Source organism: Xiphophorus hellerii, chromosome 11, assembly GCF_003331165.1.
Source record: "Xiphophorus hellerii strain 12219 chromosome 11, Xiphophorus_hellerii-4.1, whole genome shotgun sequence".
In the NCBI taxonomy this organism is placed as follows: domain Eukaryota; kingdom Metazoa; phylum Chordata; class Actinopteri; order Cyprinodontiformes; family Poeciliidae; genus Xiphophorus; species Xiphophorus hellerii.
This window is the reverse complement of record NC_045682.1, coordinates 23,220,036-23,244,893: the sequence shown is the minus strand read 5'-3', so window position 1 is coordinate 23,244,893 and position 24,858 is coordinate 23,220,036. Positions and strand designations below refer to the sequence as shown.

The following is a 24,858-nucleotide window of genomic DNA, read 5'->3' as shown; positions in this document are numbered from 1 at the left end:
ATGTTCCCTCTTATTGAAAGCTTTTGGCTGGAAGAATGTTTTAAGATATTTTATTACACCAGTGCAAAAAATACCAATATGCAAGATGTTGCAGAAAATGGGGAGGAGACAGAGCTAGCCACTTCCATGTGTTTTTGATTTGTTCTTACATGGAACCCTATTGGCAGGGTTTAAATAATTGTATTTATAAAGTTTTGAGGGTGAGTATTTCATTCACATTTGACTTTCATGGAAAGAGGGATGGAAAGGTCAACAAGATCAGCTGATAAATATATGTAGTGAATAGCTAAAGAACTATCACTAGGAAATGACTTAAGGCGGAGGCTCCTAAAAGGGAAGATTGGCTTGATGTAATGCATGTTTAAATGATGGAAAGGTTGACTTTTTCCATCAGATTAGAATGTGGCAATTTAAAGAATTATTGGAAAAATTGGCTGTATTTTATATTACCGAGATCAGATTTTCTTCACTTAGATTGGGGTTTTGGGGGTAAACCTTGTTTTGATATTCTCAGGAATATAAAGGATGGAAAAAGTAGATTTATTCTACCCATGTACATAATGTGTGCGCAGCTTCTCCTGGTTAGTTTTTATAGGACATTTGTGTGAAAATGTGTAAAGTTTGAATGTACACTTGTATTCAAAATATAAATTCAATAAATTTTGCAAGTTAAAAAAAAAAAAAATTAGGGTCGCACAATACATGGCGAATACATCGTCATCACAATATCAGTGTGTGTATAGTCATAACACCAAAGACTGTTTGGAGTGCAATAATTGTTGGCTAATATATTCCAAGTGTTGTGAACTCGTAATTTACATGTTAATGTGATGTATGCTAATTTAGCCAGGTGGACAGAGTCTCATGGCAGCAGATTCTCACACCAGACATCAACAACATTACCCAAATGCCAAATGTTACACGTGTTACATGAAAGAGCAAATGACGAAAATAGGCACATATGACTTTTGTTGTCATCAGAATATTTATTAATGTTGTGCATTAGTAAATATACAATCTAACAATAAGAAGCTTCTCAAGATTGCAGGACATTTTTCCCTCCACTCAACTTTCCAATAATGTCTTCACATGCAGCACTAATTGAACAGTCTAGCTTGTTTCATAGTACAGACCTCAGGCTTGTTTGTAGCTGCTTCAGCCTTGTTTTTAAGCTGCATACTGAATCTTTATTGCGGACTATTTTAGTGATGAATCATTTCTCAAGTTTTTGATCTGCCTACTTCCAGGTGAGCACTGGTACAACTAATAACCATACACTGGTGAGACTGGCAGTCTCAGGCCCCCTGCAGTTTAGTCTGCTGTTGCATATTGGACTTGCTTGAGATTTTTGTTTAAATTACAGAAAAAAGTTGGATAAATCTGTAGTCAGGAAAACATTAAGTTTAATATAGCTAATACAGCATGATAAAACAACTTATCTATGCTAATAAACATACATCTCATAAGATTATAAAAACTTGAGGAATAATAAATCGCAACATTTTGTCAAATAATTTTTCTTCTTCCAAAGTGTCAGTCTTCTGGTTCTGTCCAGGTCCACTCTACTTGTAAAGTTTGGCTTTACAAGAACAAGTCATACATCTTATAAATCTTTCTCTTCTTAGAACAGAGGAGTTTATCTCTTCAAAATGTTTGGTCACAGCCAGTTCTTATGCTTTGTACTTAGTGAAATTTAATAGGACTGGAGATATTTTCCCAAATAAGGTGCCAGAATTTGCAATTTAATTGTCGGATTCGTAGGCAGTCCTGCAAAAACCTGGAAAGATCTGGTGTTGATTTAATAATTTTCCAAGTCTGGATGGAAAGATAAAAATTGAATAAGGAAGCAGAAACCCATTTTATTAATCTCCAAATTTTGTAGTCCCCCCCTCTCCATATTTAACTTTTTCCATTTTTGTTTTTCTGAATTCCACTTTTTTCTGTTCTAATTATATTTATTAACCAAAAGTGTGCAGTTAAGGAGTGAATGAAAATGATTCAACAAACCAATAGCCAAAGAGATCCATAATTATTATTACTCAAGTTTCACAAACATAAAGTCGCTGTGGTTCATCAGGACATTGAATGTTTTTACAAGTTATTTAAAAAATATTTTGCTGTCATCTAAAAAAAGCAAAAAAACAAAAACATTACCTGCAAACAATCTGTTTTTTTTTTTCTTGGTTTTTTTTATACATCTTTTGACAAAATCTCCCTTTTAAAAATGCTTTGGAGTTGAGCACAACACCAAAATATGTCTCCTAAAGAAACCTACAAACAGCAACCCATATATAGTCTTCCATAATAATCAGGGCCGTAGTTAATTTGTATTTCTTCCATCTGTCACAGACATCACCTGTACATGGATGTCAGTCCTTTTATGTTTCGTTTTCCTATTCCGACATCAGCCAAAAGACTCCAGAAACTTCTGCACAAGTTTTTCTGCTGGCTGGGATTAGCAAATTCTGAGATTCTGCATTTTGTTTCACATTGTTTGTGGAATTAGTGGAAAAAATAAACATCTTATTATTATTGTTATTTATTTACACATTTTTTTTTACGTCTTTTATTTGCTACGTTTCAGTTTAAGATTTGATCCAACTCATTGATCAATTTGGTTTTTAAATGAAAGATCTATGAAAGACAAAAAGGTTCAGTTATGTTGCTTTTCTGAGCCACTACCCTTCAAAATAATGTTAGAAATTATTTATTAATTAGTTATAAATAATTAATATTTAATATTATTTCTACATTTTTGATTAAAATGTAGAAATAATGTTTAGGTAACTGATAGCTTTTATGTCATTATACCCCTGATTAACTGACTTTGAAGATTGCTCAATCAATAGCTGTGGTCAGGTTTGTTTTCAGCTGTTATTTTTAGGTCAGAAATGTAAAAGTGGGGCTTAGTTAAATAGCTATGCACATACAAACTGATTCGTAAGCAAAATCTTTGAGACAGACCATAAAGATTATTACTATTACTGAATATTGGATCAACATAATTATAAATTATACTTTTATTGTTAGTGATCCTATTGACATACACAGAAATATAAACTTTAATTATTTGCAGTAAAAACAAAAAGAAATTTCAGATGGTTTATAATGATTGTTTATAAGCATTAAACTTACGACCCCGTACAATAAAATTATAGTTACTCATGTGGCCCTTTGGGAGAATTTGTTGCCCATCCATGGTCGTTTTAATGTCTTCAGATCTGGAGGATAATCGAATAAAATGCTATAAAAACAGTACAAGTCAATCTGTCTTATTAGAGCAAAATATAAATGAAAGAGGAAATTGACAAATAAATTGAGACAATTGCTATGTAATGTAATAAAGCCTGAAAAACATGTCTTATCGACTTATCCATAAGCAGGACACTAAATTTCCAGTCGGATCTTTTTCCTTTCATATGAAAATCTACAAACATTTCTATTCCCAGAGACTGGTGGTGATATGTGGAGTACAATGTTATCAGTGTTGAGTGAAAAGCCAGCATTGCTCTCTAAATGCAGCCGTTCCATCCTTGACTTTGAAAGCCTGTAGAAAAGCCATTACTATGCTATGAATACCTTGTTGAATATTTCAGTGGTTGCTTTGCTGCAGATTTCTTGGAAAGCTTTAAAGAGTTCAAAGGATATTCTTGGTTTCCATGCTAACGTTATTCTCAAGGCTTTTCTTTCCTCATCCAATGGTTTCTGTCACACCTGCTGCATCTCTCTTCTCTGGTTTAATACAATCCCTTCCCTCTCTATCTCCAGGCAGTGAAGAGCTAAAGAGGATGGCTCACTCTAAAGCTCGAGCCACAGATGGGAAGGTGACCTACCCTCCGGGGGTCAAGGAGATTTCTGACAAAATCTCCAAAGAGGAAATGGTCCGCAGGCTCAAGGTCGGTGTTTCTCCCTGCTGTGTTTTGCTTATGGCCTCCCTGCACGAAAGAATGCTCTTCTTTAAGATGGAGAAACCATTATTGCCTCGGCCTTCTAGGTTTCAAAATCAAAAATTTCCAAGGAAGACCATGGGTGGCAACAAGTGGTTTGGTTCTTGCACCCACGTCCGACTTGATTGTTTGAAAAAAATAATAAAATACCTTATTTCTTGCAGAAATATAGACAAAACAATAACCAAAAATCTCTCACAGCTTAACTGAAAATGAAAGTTAACTTAATCGGAAATTTCAAGTTCAAAAAGTGGTCAAAAAAAATCATTTTACAAAAAACCTCCTGTCATCACACCAGACATTTACTAAACAAAAGGGCCTCCACCACACCATCCGGTGTGCTCTTAATGGGAGGGTCTAAAAGTTACCAAAGTAATGTAAACAATTCCAAATAAAAATTCAATACATATTTTGGTTCCAAACTGACTTATGTATATTCTAACTGACCAAAGAAAAACTAAATTGATTAAGATTTACAAAAATTCTACATAAAAGGCCATAACAATTATTAGAAATTACTTTTAGAAGCTCACACTAAAAAATGTGCACCTTATTCCCTATTTATCTGCTCAACGAAGCCAATTATTTGTTTTCATTGCTTTCTCTCTATGTTCTATATTTGACCTGCTACCCAGATGGTTGTGAAGACCTTTATGGACATGGACCAGGACTCTGAGGAGGAAAAGGAGCTTTACCTGAACTTGGCGCTTCACCTGGCCTCAGACTTCTTTCTCAAACACCCAGACAAAGATGTGCGGCTGCTGGTGGCCTGCTGCCTGGCAGACATATTCAGGATTTATGCTCCAGAAGCTCCCTACACCTCTCCAGATAAACTCAAGGTGTGAGGACGAAGGTTTTGTTGTGTCACATCGAAGCATTTACTATTCAAACACTTCTTTCTGTTCATTTTTGTTTATTCAGGTTTTTCCACCATTCAGCCTGTTTACTAATATTTCCAGCTGCCAGTCAGAATCATTGTGTATTTGTTTCTGTGTTGTAGGACATTTTTATGTTCATAACACGACAGCTTAAAGGACTGGAGGATACGAAGAGCGCTCAGTTCAACAGATACTTCTACTTACTGGAGGTATGTGGCTCTTTGCTGCAGTAGCAACATTTACCATTCGCTCTGTGAAAATACATTTTTAATTTTAGCTGTTTCAGTGCTAAAGGTATTGAGGAGATAATTATAACAGAATAAACTCCTTAATGAAGCAGATGCTGTTTAGGGTTGGTAAACTTGTCAACAACAAATCGATAAGAAATTTTTTATATTGCATGCATTTCACTATGCCCAAATTTCTCTTTTGGGTCAACTAAAAGCAAACTGATGTATTGATATGTTTGTTGTTGTTGCTGTTAAGGTTGTCAAAATAATTGATAGCTCAATATAATTGATAGTAAAATAACAAATTATTAAAATTTACTTGTCGGTCAAAACTGACTAACATTTACTGAAATGTTTACTACTTGTTGGTTTTGCCCTAATTTAGGAGGTTAAATTGTGTCCATTTTTCTTTTTCTTTTTTACTTTGTATCGGTATTTTGCTTCAGATTTTAGCAATATGAAAACAATCACTCATTTATATTTCTTTCATTTATTCATCCATTTATTTTTCATCAATCTGTCAATCAATCATAATGTGATTTTTGTAGGGTTTATCATTTTAAAGTCCGACTTCAAAATAAATTTCTGTATGAAATTAATTGTGCAGTTTGGTTTTTTCTCATCTGTGCTGAGATGGATGCTAATTAGGCTCCAGAAAAACCTGTAATTGAAAAATGAGGAGGAACCTTGATTCCTCCTCTGCATGTCTCAGGATTGTGTTCCTAACATCATACCTCTTCTTCCTTTTGTCCAGAACATAGCTTGGGTGAAATCTTACAACATTTGCTTTGAGCTTGAAGACAGCAATGAAATATTCACCCAGCTTTACAGAACGCTCTTCCAGGTCATAAAGTAAGTCCTTGATTAAAAGTCGCCGCCATCAGCTTTTAGTTTTTGTCTGTTTTTAGCCTCTGCTGCCCCGGTTGGAAGCAGCACAGTAGCAGTCTAGACGTTTCTCTTTGGTGCCCCCTCCACTTCTCCACCCCTTCAACACCCCCCCTCTCAATTTCACTCTGCTGAACACAACCTTGAGGGCTCAATTCTGCAGCACTGGATCTGGCTTTTTGCCAGTGGAAGGGGAAAAAAGGTGTCTGCCTGTGTCGAGGTTATGCCAATACTACAGATTTTCCTGCTTTGGAAAAATGTAAAGACTGCTTTTTCATTTAAAATATTATTAGAAGTCGTTAGTGAGTGTAGCTCTTGCACACTTCTGTGTGTGTGTGTCTGCTTGAAAGTGATACTTGTGCTGAATAGAAGCTAATGGCTGTAGAAATCCAGTCACTGAGATACAAATCAGGGGAACAAGCTTGGCCTCCTGCTGAGATGCAAGTATGCACACTTCTTCCTTCCCTCTGTGTAATCAGAGCATCTTTAAACATAGGAAGTATTTCTTGTTTTGCAAATAATACTAAATCTCTGTCATGACATGCTGTAAAGTAGTTACAGATTAGTGTTGCAAAATAGTGGCTTTATACCCAGTTAGACTGAAATGACTTAATGAGGAGAATTACAACTTAGTGAGGTGGCAGCCATGAAGCAGTAGTTTTATATTTATTCTGATAAGGAATTCAGCAGTTTGAGCTCCCAATAACCCCACATGTCAAAATGTTCTTGACATTTAGCCCTCATTTGCTCATTAATGTATTACTTTTAAAGTAAAAATGTGATTAAATTCATGAAATTGGGGAAAAAAAGAAGTTCAGAAGTAAAAGATTTGGTTCATGTCGTGCTCTGATGTTCTCTGTCTTCTCTTCATAGCAACGGCCACAACCAGAAAGTGCACATGCATATGGTGGACCTGATGAGCTCCATCATCTGTGAGGGAGACACGGTGTCGCAGGAGCTGCTGGACACGGTTTTAGTCAACCTGGTGCCGGCACATAAGGTGTGTGCATGTGTGCAGCACTCAGAGTGCTTTATTTATTCAATATTAATGTAGTTTTGGGTGCAATAGGGATAGTAGGACAAGTTCACATGCGATTCATCAAATCACAAAGTTTATTATGGTGGCTGGAACAAATAATTTACTTTCCACAACTTGGATGCATCATAGTTTCTATGGCTTCTGCCACTACATTTAGAAAATAGAACAAATGTAGGAAAAAAGGATTTTCCCTCAGATTTTATTGTTGCAGAATCACAACAGAGGACTATTGACATGCTGAAACTCCCAGACAAAACCATAAAAATCATATGCAAATGAAGTAATATCTGATTTCAGTAGGATACTTATAAAAGAGAATTATCTTTCGCATTAGTTCTACTGGATGAGGCTGTCTCTAGGTGAGAGCCTTCTGAATAATTTCAGATGCAGAGCATTGAAGTAAACCCAACTGTCTGGTGCAACATGATGCACAACTTTGGTAATTTATCTCCCAAATTCATATAGTACCCAAGGTTTATCCACCCAACTAGAGACAGCAGGTAGGCTGCTAAACTTGACTGACTGATAAGTCTTAGTTTTCCATGTCTTGCTGTTCAGTGAGACCCCTGCAGGTGAGAAGCAGTAAAGCAGCTGAAGTTTTCCTGCAGAAGCAGACATCATTTTGCTATATATTCACCTTTAACTTTCTAGATATTTTTTTAATATATGTTTTTTTGTTTATTCTTTGTCTGTTTAGAATTTGAATAAACAGGCTTATGACCTGGCCAAAGCTCTGCTGAAGAGGACCGCTCAAGCTATTGAACCTTACATCACCAATGTAAGATTTTTTATTATTTCTGGTTGCACCTCAATTGTTTACATGCTGAAAAAAGTGTAAAAACATAAATTTTAAACAATTTGATTAATATATATACGACTATTGACATTTAACAATTTGATTAATTGTTAAATGAAAAGTGTCATAATATTTTTTAGGCACATCTTTACAGTTGTGATATTTACATTTAATTATAAATATAAACTGACTGGACCTGAACTCTCTCATTCATCTTTCCCTTTTCTTTCCCTCCAGTTCTTCAACCAGGTGCTGATGCTGGGAAAGACGTCAGTCAGTGATCTGTCTGAACATGTGTTTGATCTTATCCTGGAACTTTACAATATAGACAGCCATCTGCTTCTCTCTGTGCTGCCTCAGCTGGAGTTTAAACTCAAGGTACATTCTGAACTGTAGTATTTGGGCTTTATAATAGACGAAAACCTTTTAGCTTCAATAGAAGTTGTGTAGCAGCTAAAGGAGATTTTCCATTACGCATTTTTGGGATGCTTGTCGTCTGAATTTTGACTATTGGCCTGAAGCCAATAGTTCTGCTTGCAGAACTGTTGCTCTTTCTGACAGAGGAGTACTAAAACTGAGAGATGCAGTCAAACCACTATAAGTCACCTGTAGCTGGTTGATGTGTTCATTTGTTGCAAGAAAGGAGTATAGGCTTTGCTGCTGAACAATACATCAAATTGCAGTTGTCATCAACTTTGATGCAGGATTTGTTTCATCTATTTCAATCTAAGTGCAATGCTGTGAAAGTTCTGAGTGCAAGCAGAACGCACTGCCTTGCCAAAAGTTGCCACTTGAATCTAACTTAGGTAAATAGCTCCAAGCCTCCTTTTGGATAATTATTGCATGAGTAACTATCTTCCAGTGGGAAGCAAGTTATTGAACATGAGATGATGCAATGTGTAGCTTCTCATTTCTTAAACAACCTTGTAGGAAGACACAAAATGTGATCATGGAGAAAATGTTTCTGTTTAAGAATGGTTGCGTTTGTGTACCACATTTTAGTTTCAATTCAAAGTGCTTTACTCCATAAAACTCTAAACAGGTGAGTTTTTAGCCTTGATTTAAAGGGTGTCATTGTTTCTGCTGTTTTGCAGCAGATAGTTTGTTCCAGATTAGTGGAGCAGAAACTATTAAAACTGGGTTAAGAACTGCCTAATGCATTATTAAAAATAAATGGAAGAAAAGTGGTGAACCATTATTTTTAAGAAGGAAAACTAGATCAGGCCGTCCAAACCTTAACCCCATTGCTGTTGTCGGATTCCCCATTATTGACATAAGGTCTTGGTGTAAAATAACGGCAAAATCTGAAGGAAAAAAATCTTGTGACATTGCAGCAGTTTATCCAAACGATGCCACAGCGACTGTGTGCTCTGATCAAACTTTAAGGTGGCCCAACAACATATTAGAAAGTGTTTTTTAGGGGTTTTTTTCCCCCCTGTGGTGGCACTTTTTTTGGCAACGTAGAGTGTTTAGTGAGTAGGATGCACTTTAACTGCCCTTGATGCTCACACCTGAAAAAGAATTTGGTGCTAAAGCTTGTGAAAAAATGTTTGGAAACAATGACGACAAAAGAGAAAAACAAGAGTGAGCAAAAAGTGGGTTAATTGCAATTATAATATTTAGCCATAATACTAAAAACACACATCTGGGGCCTAGCCTCATTTCACCCCTTGGTCCTCACTCTTCCACCTTAACCTAATGTTATGTCAGGGGTCGGGTGCTCCAGTAAAAGGTTTTTCAGGGCTATTGTTAAAAACAGACAAATATTGCTTAATTTGAAACAATTAAATTCTGAAATGAGCATTTTTATGGATGGTTGTATTTTATTTTTCTCAATTTTCGGCCCCCCTTTTTTTCTATTTTTAAATATATTGTTGCAACAACAAAACCGGAAGATGCTTCTTGTGAAAAGACACCTTTACTGTGTGTAAATAATAATAATAATAACATTGCTGAATATATAGGTTCTAGTTACACAACTGGATCTCAAATAATCATGTAAAATTTCTCTGCTCCATATTGACCTGCTCTCTTCAAGTTAGTTTTAAGTAAATCCAGATTTTAAGCTTGTAAAGACTCTCTGTTCTGCTCAGACTGATTTCAGCTTCTCTACACTGCCAGCTAAAAGCCTGCATTCATTTAGCATTTTTTTGCAGGTTTGTTGATTCATATTACCAAGATAAAGCAGTGATCCAGTCAGCATTATGTTGCCTCCGCAGTGTCTCATAAAGGCGTTGCGCTGATGGATAACGCTCATTAACTGTACTGAGGGAGTGTAGATCACTGCTGTCTCCTTAGAAATAATAGCCGTGATAAAATCTGTCCGCCACAGACTCGGCTCCCACTCTCTCTTCCACATTTCATCACTTTCTTATTGTTTTTTTTCCTTCACTGATTTCTTTCCTTGCTGCTTTTCTTCCCCCATCCCGGCTTCTTATACATTAATTCATTTGCGCTGTTTGTTCTGCCTGAAATCAGCATTTATATAAATGGGCCTGCATCCTTTGCTTTATGAAAATGGTTATGTGTCTAATAAAGCTCCTAATGATACGGCAAGTCTATCCAATCGACATTACCAGTTTTTGTGCATCATTTTTCTCTTCCTTCCTGTCTTTGCAGAGTAATGATAACGATGAAAGGCTGCAGGTGGTGAAGCTGCTTGCGAAGATGTTTGGAGCCAAAGACTCTGAGTTGGCAGCACAGAACAAACCGCTCTGGCAGTGTTACCTGGGCAGGTAAAACTATATCTGTTTTCATCTATTGTAAGCCATTTATAATATTTTTTGTACGGTTGTTCATGTTGTGTGAAACATTATTGAACTAATTTTGGGGCAACATTTTTGAATCCATTTCTAGAAAGTTTTAACTTAGAGAGATTATTTAATAAAATCCCAATAAAACACTTTAACATTTATGGTTTTAACATGAAAAAGTCTTTGCCCCTTTCCTGATCTTCTGTTTTTTCCTATTTTTTTTCACACATGGCCATGTAGGTTTGGATTTTTCATTTTAAAACTGCATTTTGTGTCGTTTATGACTAATTTATGGGATGTTCTGAAATGCTTAAATGTGATAAACATGAAAAAAGGAAGTCAGGAAGAGAGCCAACACTTTTCCACACCACTGTACACATTTGGAAAACACTGAGGTGCTTAACGAGATAATTTCACTGTCAAATCTGGAATTTTTTCTTAAGATTTAAGCAACTTTTAATGAAATCTGGAATGGAACTCTTCCGTCAATTATTAAAAAAATCTTCACTAGACCCATAATTGAAAGTTCAGTAGATGCCAACTAATTTTAAATAAACCTGTTCAAGTTTTTGAACCCTATTTTGTACAACAATACTTAACAGAATTGTGTGTTTTTGAGTTGATTGACTTGTACCTCTTTAAATGTGTTGATTTTAACATGAATTTATTTTTCCCAAAAAGGTTTAATGACATCCACGTGCCTATCAGGCTAGAGTGTGTGAAGTTTGCAAGTCACTGTCTCATGAACCATCCAGACTTGGCCAAAGACCTCACAGGTACATTTTTATAAATCATGCACATGTTTAGAAAGTTGGACCTTTACTGGAATCATAATTTGACGGTTCATAGATTAGTCGTTATAAATTTTATGACTGCTTAGCGATTAAAGAATCTCAGCAATTTACAAGCAGCTCTTAAACAAAAATAAGATTATTATTTGTACAAATTGGGCAGAATATATATCTCACTCATTTTTCTATTTTCTTCCCCAGAATATCTGAGGGTCAGATCACATGACCCCGAGGAGGCCATTCGCCATGATGTCATTGTCTCTATAGTAACTGCAGCAAAGAAAGACTTGTCCCTGGTCAATGACGCATTATTAAATATTGTAAAGGAGAGAACCTTGGACAAGAGAGTAAGTATGAAAATATTAAAATAGGCTTAAATGGCTCGAGGAAACAATATCCACATTAGTGGTAATTTGGGTCTCTTTAAAAGTTGCTGTTGGATCCATTTTGTGATATTTTCAGTGTATTCCAACTTTGCTGCTACCTTTCACAATGTTGATCATTGTTTTTTATTTCTGTCCTGCTGTCTTCAGTGGCGCGTTCGTAAGGAAGCCATGATGGGCCTCGCATCGATCTACAGAAAATACTCGCTACAAGGAGAGGGGGGCCGGGAGGCCTCCAAGCAGATATCCTGGATTAAAGACAAACTGCTTCATATCTACTACCAGAACAGCATTGATGACAGGTTCCATTGCTTTCTTGTTCTCATATTAAAAGTTCAGGGTTCCTTCCCAGTCTGGAAAAGTATGGAATTCAATATTTAATATGCTGTTTTTATAGTATTGTATTTCATACAACTATTTCAGACCATTTTCCACTAATATAAAAATGGCATAATAGTGTAAGTATTCCCTAAACACTAAAAATAAGAATTCTTTTTTTTCTTTTTTTTTTGGGGGGGGGGTTGGACAGAGTCTCACAGCAGATTCTTCTCCCACAGGATACAAATTACATTGAATAAAGTGCCAAAGGTCAGAATATTGGAAACATGGATGAGAAAAAGAGAAAAGAAGAAAATTGGCATATACAGTATATCGCCACTGACATTTAAGACATTCTAAAAACATGCATTTTTTGGGTTAATTTTAGTGTTTTGTATTGTAGATAATCAGAAAATATTTAAATAAAACTCTTAAGTCGGTTTTGGAATCCATCGCGTAAACCTTTTTTAGTGAACTGCAGTTTCACGGCTGGAGGTTGAATTTACAAGTGGGAGGAAATGAAATGAAAGTTTTATTGCCCCTCTGTAGCCTCCAGATGTCCTCATGTAGCCGTACAACAGATAATATAGTAAAGCTGGTTTATTTCTTCTTGTGTTATTTTTCTTTAAACAGCCAGAAGGCAGAAGTGGAGCATGCTCTCCTTAAAATGGAGCATCAAATTCATTACTCTTGATCCTCCTACACATGCTCAGCATAAAGCGCTCACCTCTCTGTGGGTTTTCATAATGTCTCGAGCTCCAGTAGAAGCTGCATGTGTTGTACAACTAACCGTTATATTGAGGGAAATAAAAACCTTCTGTGATGAGACCACAGAACAATGTCTGTTTGGTTATCGTTTGGAGAGCTGATCAGCTGCCAACAGGAAGTGTCTTCACAGTGACAGGCTGTGGGGAAGGGGAAGATTTTACAAACATTGAGCAGCACAATGATTATTTTTATTTTTTTATGTTTTGTGGTTAAAATTCTTCCTTAATGCACAAAACTGAAAAGTTGACTATTATTTTTTAAACTGTTGAAATTGCTAGGGGTTTTTAAAGGTGCTGTTTCAAGAGACCTTTTTTTGTATTTACTTTAATGATCAATTTTTATTAGAGCACTTGTTAGAGCACATAATCTAAATCTTAGAACTCATTTCCTGTATTGTCAGGTTGCTGGTGGAGCGGGTTTTCGCCCAGTATATGGTTCCTTTCAACCTAGAAACCACTGAGAGGATGAAGTGTCTCTATTATCTTTACGCCACGTTGGACACAAACGCTGTCAAGTAAGTGCTTTTAGGTTGTTTTAAAACATAAATACTTAGTGCGATTTATCAGACCAGATAATATGTTATCTTTCATTTTATAATTTACTTACAAACTTAAACATTACTCTCCTCACGTCTCCCCTGCAGAGCTTTAAATGAGATGTGGAAGTGCCAGAACATGTTGAGAAACCATGTCAAAGACCTGCTGGACCTGATCAAAAAACCCAAGGTACTTCTGATTGATCAGCACTACAGAGCACTTTCATCTACTGGCTCTAATTTTCCTGTTTGGCGTTTCTGAATCTTGTTTTGTTCCTGTTTTGTTTTTTTTTCATTTCTTGCCAGTCGGAAGCATCCAGTAAGGCTGTATTTGCCAAAGTCATGGTGATCACAAGTAAGTCATCTTTTCGAAATCACAAGTTTCCACTGCAACATGGTGGTTGCAGTGATGTCGCATGAAGTACCCATAGGTTGTCTTGGAAAACAAATAATAGAGCGTAGCCATGGCAACGCATGCTGGAATACAAGAGAAACAAAGTACTAAAAATAATGATTCAAGGAAGAAACGGTAGTTTTCAAAGAAGATTTGTAATGTAATCAAAGGACTGGACACATACCAGTTGACTTGGCCAACTTATATCCTACTAAAGCAAACCTCTGTAGCAGCGACTGAGCAGGAAGTTAGTTCACCAATGGCTGCACAGCACTATGCAAAAGCATTCATACTCTAACTCTTCTGCGTTGTCACCTTATGACCACAAACTTCAATGTATTTTATCAAGATTTTATGCAAAAGACTAATAAAAAGATGATTTTATTTTACAAAAATGTTGAAATGTGTGGCATTTATATTCAATCCTCTTAACTCTGATATCCCTAAATAATTTCAAATGGAACCATTTACCTTCCTAAGCCACCTAGTTAGTAACTAGTATTTCTGTATAATTAAACATAAGTATAAATCCAGCTGTTCTGTGAAAGCCTTAGATTTTTTGTTGAACTTTGATGAAGTGGTAAGGAGAAAGAAAGCCACACGCTGCAAACATAAAATCAGACGATAAAGCCAAATGTAAACTTCTTGCAAAATGCTAATCTTGGTGTAAAACTAAACCTACTCATCTCTTTCAACATACCCTATCCAACATACTCTAATACACAGAGGTGGTAGCATCATGCTGTGTGATTCTTTTTCTGCAGCAGGTACAAGATTTGATGGCAGTTCTGGATAATCTGACACCAAAAACTTGAGAATGAGGAAAAGATCTTTTCCAGCAGGAAAACGACCTTAAACATGCAGTCAGAGATAAAATGGAATGATTCAGTCAAAGTTCAGACTTAAATCGAATTAATTCTGTGTCGAGAGTTACATTGTTCCTTATGCTCTCCATCTAATGTGACAGAACTGGATCCAATTTGCTAACAAAAATAGGCAAAAATGTAAAATCTCTTGTCCAGAAGACTTTTTAAAAATATAAATAATTTCTTCTTTTTTTTTAACTTCCATCTGGTTTATTATGTAAAATAACAAAAAATTGCACGTTTTTTGCTGTAACATACACAAATGTGGAAAACTTGTATAGCGGAGCTGTTTTGTTAACAAATATTTTTAAAAAAGAAACAATAATTTACCAATTTTATTTCAGGTGTACTTCATTCTTTAAAGCATGCTTTGTGTGTGTATAGGAAACCTTCCAGACCCGGGCAAAGCTCAGGACTTTGTGAAGAAGCTGGCTCAGGTCCTGGAGGATGACGAGCGGATAAGGGATCAGTTGGAGACGTTGGTCAGCCCCACCTGCTCCTGCAAGCAGGCTGAAGTCTGCGTGGTGAGTCTGCGACATCGTCCAGTCACTGCATTTGTTTTTTGTCCATTATCAAACAAAATAGCTCTCTAGCATTTTGAAAATATCACATAAAAGCACAGACCTGTTGTTGCTGTACGTTTTTTTAAATTTTTATTATTGTTCTCATTTTATATTTGTCATCTTCATCAGCGAGACATCACTAAAAAGCTCGGTAGCCCCAAGCAGCCCAGTAATCCATTCCTGGAAATGGTCAAATTCCTGCTGGAGAGAATCGCTCCTGTGCACATCGACACAGAGTCCATCAGGTATAGAGTTGGGAAAAGACAGCTTCACATCATTTCTTTAGAAAATGTCAGGGGAAACATTTCGTTTCTCATTTTTGTCTTCATTTCTTCAGTGCTTTAATAAAACAGGTAAACAAATCTATTGATGGGACAGCTGATGATGAAGAGGAGGGCGTTCCAACTGAAGAGGCGATTAGGGCAGGACTGGAGCTGCTGAAGGTAAAAACTCAAACTTCATCCTATTTTGAATTAAAACAAATTCTGCTGACTTTTAATTCATATTGTCTGTTTCCTAAACAGGTGCTGTCCTTCACACACCCAGTGTCATTCCACTCTGCAGAGACGTTTGAGTCTTTGCTGAGTTGTCTGAAGATGGATGATGAAAAAGTGGCAGAAGCTGCACTGCAGATCTTCAAGAACACAGGCAACAAAATGGAAGAGAGTTTCCCTCACATCAAATCGTACGTTTTTGTTTCCACATTTTATTCATATTATAAAAATAAAACAAAATCCAGGCAGTCCCACTAGGGCTTCATTTATTTCAGTGAAATGTGTACAGGATGTAATTCTGTTTTTTCTGACTTCAAGTAGTTCTTTACCAGATTCTAATGGTGTTCTCCTGCTGCTCCTCCTAGTGTTTTATTGCAGGTACTGCAAACCAAAGCTAAGAGAGGCCCCCCTCGACAGGCCAAGTATGCGATCCACTGCATCAATGCGATGTTCACCAACAGGGACACACACTTTGCCCAAATCTTTGAGGTCAGTTGGTGCTTCACCTCTGTTCCATGAAACATAAAATTGTAAAATACAGGGATTAGCAGGTTTTTTCTCTTTATTCAGTGAAAATGGGCTTAAGAACTGGACTGTTAAACAGAGAATTTTCAAATATTGTGTTTTTGTTTTTTTGTTTTCAGCCCCTACACAAAAGTCTGGACCCTGCAAACCTGGAGCAGCTCATCACTCCTTTGACCACACTGGGTCACCTGGCCCAGTTGGCCCCAGAGCAGTTTGCCGCACCGCTAAAATCTCTAGTCGCCAACTTCATTGTGAAGGATCTTCTCATGAATGACAGGGTACAATTACATATATACCCTATCCTCCAGATTCATGCTGAGAACCTGGGCCTGCTTTTTGTTACGTCTATCATAGAAGCAAAGTTTCTTCTAGTTTGTGAATTAAGTTTATGATGAAATCTATTTTATTTGTAGATCCCAGGCAAGAAAACAACCAAACTTTGGGTTTCTGATGACGAAGTGTCTCCAGAGACGATGGCTAAGGTCAGTGGTGAACTTCAGTCTGTTATTTCTGCTCCTGAAGAGGAGAAATAAAATATTTTCCATCCTCTGTTCAGATCCAGGGCATCAAGCTGATGGTGAGATGGCTGCTGGGAGTGAAGAACAACCAAAGCAAATCAGGCAACTCCACCCTGAGGATGCTGACTGCTATCCTGCACAGCGATGGCGATCTAACCGAGCAGGGCAGGATGGGGTAAGTAAAATAAAATCACCCCGTCTCAGTGAGTGCTTTTAGGCTTTAGTTTTAAAAATACCTGTGAAAGGATAAAGTAATCCTTACTTCCTCTCATCTCCACTGCCTCCTTTTATTTCCGCTAGTAAACCAGACATGTCGAGGCTGCGGCTGGCAGCAGCATGTGCCCTGCTGAAGCTGGCTCAGGAGCCCTGCTATCATGAAATCATCACCCTGGAGCAGTATCAACTGTGTTCTCTCGTCATCAATGTGAGGACTTCCTCTGAACCTTCTTATTGTGTAAAGTTATTACTCTCATCAGACTGTAGAAATTATTATTTCTTTAAAGATTTGCTACTCAGAAAACATAGCATTGAAATGATAAAAATGCCAGGTCAGATGTGTTAAATATTCCCGCGGAGTCTGGAAAATTCTCAAAATTGATTGTGCTTTCCAGGATGGATGTCCATCATTCAATCCAGAACTCATCCATCAGTTCATCCATCCATCAATTCAATAAATTGCACATATTTTCTATTTAAAATGGAAAATAGATAAAGAGAACCTTGACATTTGAGAATGAAGACTCTGTAGGAACCTTAAAGTTCATGTTGTCATTTTTCTTCCACCTCCTTCCTGCTCTGTTCCTAATAAACGTTTTCAGTTCTTCCTTCTTCTTCCCTGTTATTTTATCACCTGAATCCTGTTGTAATATCCTCTCACCGTCCCTCCTGTCTCCACCTTATCTTTGCAGGATGAGTGCTACCAGGTGCGACAGTGTTTCGCCCAGAAGCTTCATCGAGGCCTCTGCCGCCTCCGCCTGCCTCTGGAGTACATGGCAGTGTTTGCTTTGTGTGCCAAGGACCCCGTCAAGGAGAGGAGAGCTCACGCTCGCCAGTGCCTGGTGAAAAACGTCAACATCAGGCGAGAGTATCTGAAGCAGCACGCAGCCATCAGCGGTAAAGAACTTAAACCCTCTGAATGATTTACAGCAGATTTTCTTGTTACTTAGTAACTGTACTCCAAAGCCATCTTAATATTATTTAAATATTTAAAATGTAGGATTTTAATAAACCTGCTAAATTACTAAAAACAAATAAAGAAAAATCAGTTTGTTGTAAGTGAAGTAATATTGACTTTGTGTTGGAACAGACAAGTTGTTGTCTCTTCTACCGGAGTATGTGGTTCCCTACACCATCCACCTTCTGGCTCACGACCCGGATTACGTTAAAGTTCAGGACATTGAGCAGCTGAAAGAAATCAAAGAGTAAGTCAGATTTAATACAGTTGTTAGGGATTGCAAATTTTTCATTAATAAGTACATGAAGGATAGAAGTTGTTTTCTCTTGGGTGGGTTTTAATGATGTGTATATATATATATACAGCGTACTACTCCATTATTATTATTATTATTATTTTATTATATTGTTATAGTACACCCTGGTAGAGATGTTAAAAAATCTCTATTTTTAACATAGAGGATTTTAGTAAAAGTTTGAGTAGCTTTCATTTAAGTGCATTTACTGTGGGGAAAAATCCACAGAAAATAAATGTTCTTAATAAATTTGCAAGTTATAAAGATCTCTGTCAAAATAAATGCAACTGTAGGATTGTTAAGTTTTTATTTTTTTTATTTGTTGGTGTTTGAACCTTTCATTGATATTGTGATGTAAAATGAGTCTGATATTTGTTCAAAATACCAAATGGAAGAGAACAGAAATGAGATTCATCATTCATCCATCTCAACAACATGGTTTATTATTTGAAATATTATTTCAATTAGTACATTTCCATCTATGTCTATGTGTATGTCTATGAAAAACATTGCATAATCCACAGCCACTACTCAGGCAATGAAAGAGCATAGTTGTAGTTAAACAACCATCATAGATATTATTAACATTGAGCTGAAATGCATAGCATTTATATAGTTTGCTAATATTCAGTGCAGTTCTTGAAAAATATTGATAAATAAGTTCCACCTCTATGCTCTGTATTTATCAATCAAATTTTATTTGTATAGCACATTTCAGCAGCAAGGCATTTCAAAGTGCTTTACATCATATCAAACACAGAAACACAATGCAACATAGAATCAACAATCAAAACACGACATTAAGTCAGGTTCCATCAATAAATTTGTAATTTATTACGTTTCAAATACAATCCTAAACAGGTGGGTTTTTAGTCGCGTTTGCATCCATAGAAGATTTACCTGTTACACTCCTACTGTGTTATATGGAACATACATATTTATGTCTATTTTTCTTCCTCTTCAGAGCTTTGTGGTTCGTCCTCGAGATCATCATGGCCAAGAATGAAAACAACAGCCATGCGTTCATCAGAAAAATGGTGGAAAACATCAAGCAAACGAAAGACGCCCAAGCGTCTAGTGATCCCAAAACCAATGAGGTAAAAATCTCTTTTCTAATGTGAATGATTACATTAAATGCTGATTAATTATTTTCTTTATGAGGCATTTTGTTGATCAAATGTTTGCCTCTCCATTACAGAAACTTTACACAGTGTGTGATGTAGCCATGAACATCGTCATGTCAAAGAGCACCACCTACAGCCTGGAGTCACCCAAAGACCCTGTGCTGCCTTCACGCTTCTTCACCAAACCAGACAAGGTCAGTGACTCAGGGATTATGGGGAGATCTAGTTGGATTCATTTTCATCAGAGTCAGTATATACTAATGAAAATGAAGTGTGTAGAGAAATTTGCAGTTTTTATTTTTGTTTCCTGTAATTTAAAATAAAAAGGATAATAAGTCACCTGACTGACATGCAGAAATGAGCACAACTACAAGATTTACTAATATGGGTTTTGTCTCTCATTCACTTGTATCTTGTCATGTTTCAGAATTTTAGCAACACTAAAAATTACCTTCCTCCAGAGATGAAAGCATTCTTCACTCCAGGAAAAGTAAGCCTGCCGAAGCCTTTAGCTAATTGTTGCTTTCCAATTTGTATTTGTACTCAAGCAAAACCTTTTTTCATTTCTTCCTTCAATCTGAAGCCCAAGTCAGCAAACGTTTTGGGCGCGGTAAACAAGCCGCTGTCATCGGCGGGTAAACAGCTCCAGAGCAAAGCCTCTCGTATGGAAACAACCAGCAACAACGACTCGTCGTCCAATCCGGGCTCTCCGCAGCGCGGCAAAACCCGGTATGGTGAATGAAAACCAGCATGTTGCTCAGTGGAAGCTCTTCTAGTTCTAGAAATTCACCTGTTCTAGTTGTTAAACTGCACAAATTGTTATTGTTTTTTTTGTTTGTTTTTTTGTTGTTTTTTTTTTTACATATTATGAATATCCAGATAAATATTTGTGCTAAAATAAGTTGCTGTTTCTTCCAGACACGACAGCACAGAAATGGATCATAGTGAAAACGAGGATTTCAGCCTGAAGAGATCAGACAGTGTTGACAAGGTAAGATCCAGAAAATTATACAAACTGCTGGAAATATCTAAAATTTAGAGTCAAAAGTATAAATTTTGAAATGGTTAGTAAGAATCCTCTCGGGTGGAAATTTTATTTTTTATATTTAATTGGTTTGTTTATTTAAAAAAAAATGCCCATGAAAATATAAAATGATTTTAGATGCATTGTGATTGAAATTAAATTATTTTGAGGAGTTAATAGGTTTTAAATTTTAAAGAACACTTTTTTTCTGTAGGAGGGCAGCATGGACAAACATGTTATCTGAAATGACACAGTAGCTCAGGAGTAGACGGCCTCGTTTCTGGGATCCAGCTAAGTAATGTTAGCCATAAATCCCTGTTTTAGTCTTTGAAGCTGCTGTGCAAACACCAGCTGGACCAAAGTCAAGACAAGATGAGCAAATACAAACTCACTGGTTCCAGTCTCAAAACCAACTGCAAACACATCTTTTTGTTTGTCAGTCTTTTCTTAGAGAAATGCTTCATGTAAGCTATCAGGAAGTTCATGTTTCAAGACCATCAATGTAACATTGAAAATAAAAAATAATAATGCTTAGGAAGCAACAAAAACCCACTTAGGTTTCACGTGGGGGAAAAAAAACACAAAATTATTGTCAGTTCATTCAAAGCATTTAGACAAGGCCAAGTTTTTATGGAAACAGAGCATATATCAGCAATTGACAGTTGATATTACTAACTATAAACAGCCGTCTCTGTGTTTGCTATAGAATATAAATTCACACTTTAACAGTGATATTTCCAAAAAGATGTTAACATTTCCAGATGCTACATGAAATGTTGAAAGCTTAAATAGAACAACTTTTGATTGATCTATTTCTATCTCTTTGTGGAAACCTGAATGAAACTTGATATGTCTCTGAAGAATATCCTTTTTAACCATTTCTAGGTTCTTTTGAGCCTCCTCTTATTTTTAAACACTCCAAAATTAAAATTAATACTGAAACATGTTAATTTTGAGTCTTTTTCCCTTTGTAAAGACAGTCTTTGTAAAGACTGTTCTTATGGCAACTTTGTATTTCCAGTTTAACACCTGAGTAATCTGTTAGTACTGTTCAAATCTAATGTCGCCTTTTTCTGCAACAGCTCAATGACTCTGTTCTCTTATAGGACATGGAAAAGCCCCGCGCTCGTAAACGTGGCGTGACGTCCAGCGACGACCAGGAGAGCAAGCCAAAGCGCGGGCGCAAGAGGGGGTCTGCCAACACTACCACCGCCACCGAGTCTGAGGATCAGTGGGACGAGGACAACCGGCCAGAGGATGAACAGAACAACCCACCGAAAAAAGGACGCAGAGGCCGACCACCGAAGTCTGCCTCTTCCAACCAGGAAACACCTGTAAAGGGGAGGAGGGGGCGAAAAAAGGCAGCGCCTCCGCCAGAGGAAGACGATGATGAGAACGAGGAGGAAGAGGAAGAAGAGGAGAGGGTTGATGATGAGGACGAAAATGATGATGACGATGACAAAAGTAGTGAAAACATGGAGGTGAAACCAAAGGGCGGAAGGCAAGCCAGGACACCACGGCGGTCACAAGGGTACGCATGGTTCATCTTCACTGTTGCATGCTGTGAACTCGTCACTTTTTGTTTGACTAAAACTCTTCTTGTCCAGCAGCTCAGAGTCAGCAGAGTCCATGCCTCAGAAGAGGAGAGGACGTCCACCTAAATCAGCTCAGCCAGCGGCAAAGAAGCCGACGTAAGATTCACATCAGCTGTTTCTTTCAAACAGGCACTGCTCTCTCAGCTCAAAGCGACAATAGTAGCAAAGCTGCTTACTGACTGCAATTGGAATTGTGGCTGTTCTGCACACGAATGGATGTTAAAATTTATTCTGGAATATATAAAAAATATATATATTTCTGGAAATTTAGGTTAATGTGCATTTTTCACTCAGAATTCTCTTTAAAGAAATTAGTTTCTAATTGGCTCAGTGATATGTTCCTCTTAAAACAAGGTGAGAATTTGCAGATTTCAATGTCTTTACATAATTCTGTACCTTGATATGTCTACTACGGGCCCTTACAAAAATATTTGTACCACTTGAACTTTGACCTGTTTTGAACACAAATCTGTTTTGGGGGGATTTTATGTGCTAGACCAGTGGTGCCATAAGTTGGTCCTCGAGGGCCGGCGTCCTGCATGTTTTAGTTCCCTCCCTGGTTTAATGCACCTGGATCAAATGATGGCTCATTAGAGGCATAAGAAGATCATTGACATGCTGAAAAGGTTGTTATTACCACCAGGGAGAGAACTAAAACATGCAGGATGCCGGCCCTCGAGGACTGACTTTGGGCACCACTATGCTAGACTGACACAAAGCTGATTATAATTGTAAAATGAAGGGGAAACTAATTGTTTTTCAAAAGAGTTTGACGTGAAATCCTGAAAGTACAGTAAGACTCTTAATGAATCATAGAATTAAAACTTTTTCTTTCTGGGTATGTTTCTACCTGGTTTGAATTTCTAGAGACTGAGATGTTTGCTCATTCTTCTCAGCAACTTGGCTCAGACTCAGTTAGATTAGATGGTACAATATCTGTATACATTGGAGTTTGAATTGAAGTTCAATTTGGACTTTGACTGGGCCATTCTAAAAGATGACAAAGTTTAGTTCTAGTCATTACATTGTGGCCGGTTTGTGGGGTATTTCAGGCGCGGCGGGCGATCGAAAGCTGCTGCTGCTAAAGATGACTCTGAAGACGAAGATGAAGAGGAGGAGGAGGAAGAGCAGGAAGATGAGCCAGCACCAAGGGTACTTATTGAAAAGCTGACTTCAACCATCTCTGGATCATATTTTAGTAATTAAAAGAAATCCTTAACTTTTATTTTGATCATTTTCATAATTTTTTTATTTTATTTCCCTGCTTCCAGGGTCGCAAGAAGACAACTGGGCGAAGAAGATGAGCTGGGGGGGAAAAACGACGACACGTCTCAGTTGTATTCAAGGAGGAAAGAACATGTGGACATTAAACTTTTTAAACTTTTCATATGCCTACGCTCCTACTGTTACACCTGTGTACACTCTTGCATATACCACGTACACACTACGTCAGAACATGTGCATTGTCAGCTGTGGATCGTTGCTTCGTGTCGCATTGTGATGATGTTTGCCACATTAGGTAGAAGTCATTTTATCAAGAAAACAAAAAAAATCACTTGTAAATAGTCTTCTGTCTGGTTCATGTTCTGTTGTGTTTGATGCTGACTGGGGGGATGATGTCAAGACTTTTCCCGCTGTTATAAAAATGTTCCTATTGAAACAATATTGCTTGTCAAACTTCCTGCTATTTAAAAAGAATCAGATTACCCCTCAACTTTTTGTGACTGTATTTGTATAATTTTACTGTTAATGAAATGTTTTTGTTTACAGCTATGTATATTAATACCTTTTTTTTTTTTTTACCATGGGCAAAATACTTAAAAAAAAAATGATAAAATGTTCCAAATGTGGAGTTTTCTGGATGTTATTGTAGTGTGCATTTAATTTTTAGATTTGTTCTCACTGCTAGAAGGAAGTCCTGAGCAGCTATGAGCTATGGTTGTCGTGTTTGTCACTGCTGGTTAACTTGGCTTCACATCCACCCAGTCACATCTTCCGTTGTATCAATATGATTCTCTATAAAACCTGAAATGTTTGAATTGTTTTTATTTTGTTTTGATGTAATTTATTTCCTTACTTTCATATTCTGCAGTGATGACTTTGTTAAAGTTACCCTAGCCTGGTAAAAACCAGCACTCTGTTTGCTTTGCTTCATACAGAGGATCTGGACCCTTCGCTATTGAAAAACGATTGCTTTCTAGAAGCGTGGATTTTGTTGAAGTTCAAATTTTTACCAAGTCGCTAACGTTTAACGTTGGCATATGCAATACACCAGTTCAACTCAAAGAGAGAAGTGCCAAGCTGAACGAGACGGCTGTTAATGTTAATTCAATATTTGGACGAATGACCAACACAGACTGAGTGGCCTTGTTCACTTTCTCCACTGCCAAACTGCACAAAATCGACATAATCGTTCAAAACTTCTCCTTTTGTTCAAGGATTTGTCCTATTGAAAATCTAGTGGAGAAATCCATCTCAATGGGAGAAAGTCCAGAAGGAGCACTGAAAGGAGATGAGAATCAAGTGGAGTTGTGCAGGAATGCAATGACCAGGCTAAAGTTGCCCTATGCTAAACAAAACTTGCCAAATGTTATCCACCCATGGAAGAACTTTGTATCGCCCTGGTTACTTCAGCACCACAGATTTGAAAGCACAACCCAAAATCTCCACCCCCCATTTTCTTTCTGGCAGATATGCCAAGGGGATTTAGGAGGTCTTTAAAGTATCCTACCCACAAACCCACCATGTGCTGAGTCAGGATCTGCAGTACACTATCCCCATGCAGTGTTGGTGGTGCACCGTCTCCCTCTCCTGAGATGCTGGATGGCTGACCAGAACCTCCTCAAACCTGTATTGAAGTCATTCTCAATAGCTCTGATACATTCTTCCCACGGCTCAAATTTTTGCCTTGGTAACCACCAGAGCCACATTCCACTTGCGGTACTGGTACCTGTCTGCTGCTT

General features: G+C 37.2%; 1 protein-coding gene across 2 annotated transcripts in view; it reads left to right on the top strand.

The window, feature by feature from the left end:
* pds5b (PDS5 cohesin associated factor B) overlaps positions 1-23,939 on the top strand; it is a 29,353-nt gene extending 5,414 nt beyond the window's left edge. The window contains exons 2-35 of one of the 2 annotated variants that reach the window (XM_032576585.1): positions 3,769-3,896; positions 4,583-4,786; positions 4,948-5,034; positions 5,810-5,907; positions 6,814-6,940; positions 7,677-7,757; positions 8,013-8,153; positions 10,395-10,510; positions 11,210-11,304; positions 11,521-11,666; positions 11,853-12,004; positions 13,189-13,302; positions 13,432-13,513; positions 13,630-13,678; positions 14,968-15,107; positions 15,276-15,391; positions 15,484-15,589; positions 15,671-15,831; positions 16,006-16,129; positions 16,285-16,443; positions 16,579-16,647; positions 16,722-16,858; positions 16,984-17,107; positions 17,592-17,796; positions 17,990-18,104; positions 19,117-19,249; positions 19,351-19,470; positions 19,704-19,766; positions 19,860-20,005; positions 20,195-20,267; positions 21,407-21,831; positions 21,911-21,991; positions 22,948-23,047; positions 23,167-23,939. In XM_032576585.1, the coding sequence (XP_032432476.1) occupies positions 3,789-3,896; positions 4,583-4,786; positions 4,948-5,034; positions 5,810-5,907; positions 6,814-6,940; positions 7,677-7,757; positions 8,013-8,153; positions 10,395-10,510; positions 11,210-11,304; positions 11,521-11,666; positions 11,853-12,004; positions 13,189-13,302; positions 13,432-13,513; positions 13,630-13,678; positions 14,968-15,107; positions 15,276-15,391; positions 15,484-15,589; positions 15,671-15,831; positions 16,006-16,129; positions 16,285-16,443; positions 16,579-16,647; positions 16,722-16,858; positions 16,984-17,107; positions 17,592-17,796; positions 17,990-18,104; positions 19,117-19,249; positions 19,351-19,470; positions 19,704-19,766; positions 19,860-20,005; positions 20,195-20,267; positions 21,407-21,831; positions 21,911-21,991; positions 22,948-23,047; positions 23,167-23,199 (4,230 nt within the window). In that variant the 5' untranslated portion in view covers positions 3,769-3,788 and the 3' untranslated portion in view covers positions 23,200-23,939. Of the gene's footprint in view, positions 1-3,768; positions 3,897-4,582; positions 4,787-4,947; positions 5,035-5,809; positions 5,908-6,813; positions 6,941-7,676; positions 7,758-8,012; positions 8,154-10,394; positions 10,511-11,209; positions 11,305-11,520; positions 11,667-11,852; positions 12,005-13,188; positions 13,303-13,431; positions 13,514-13,629; positions 13,679-14,967; positions 15,108-15,275; positions 15,392-15,483; positions 15,590-15,670; positions 15,832-16,005; positions 16,130-16,284; positions 16,444-16,578; positions 16,648-16,721; positions 16,859-16,983; positions 17,108-17,591; positions 17,797-17,989; positions 18,105-19,116; positions 19,250-19,350; positions 19,471-19,703; positions 19,767-19,859; positions 20,006-20,194; positions 20,268-21,406; positions 21,832-21,907; positions 21,992-22,947; positions 23,048-23,166 lie in introns of both variants that reach the window. The other variant, XM_032576584.1, reaches the window with a different exon arrangement.
* Positions 23,940-24,858: the final 919 nt, after the last annotated feature.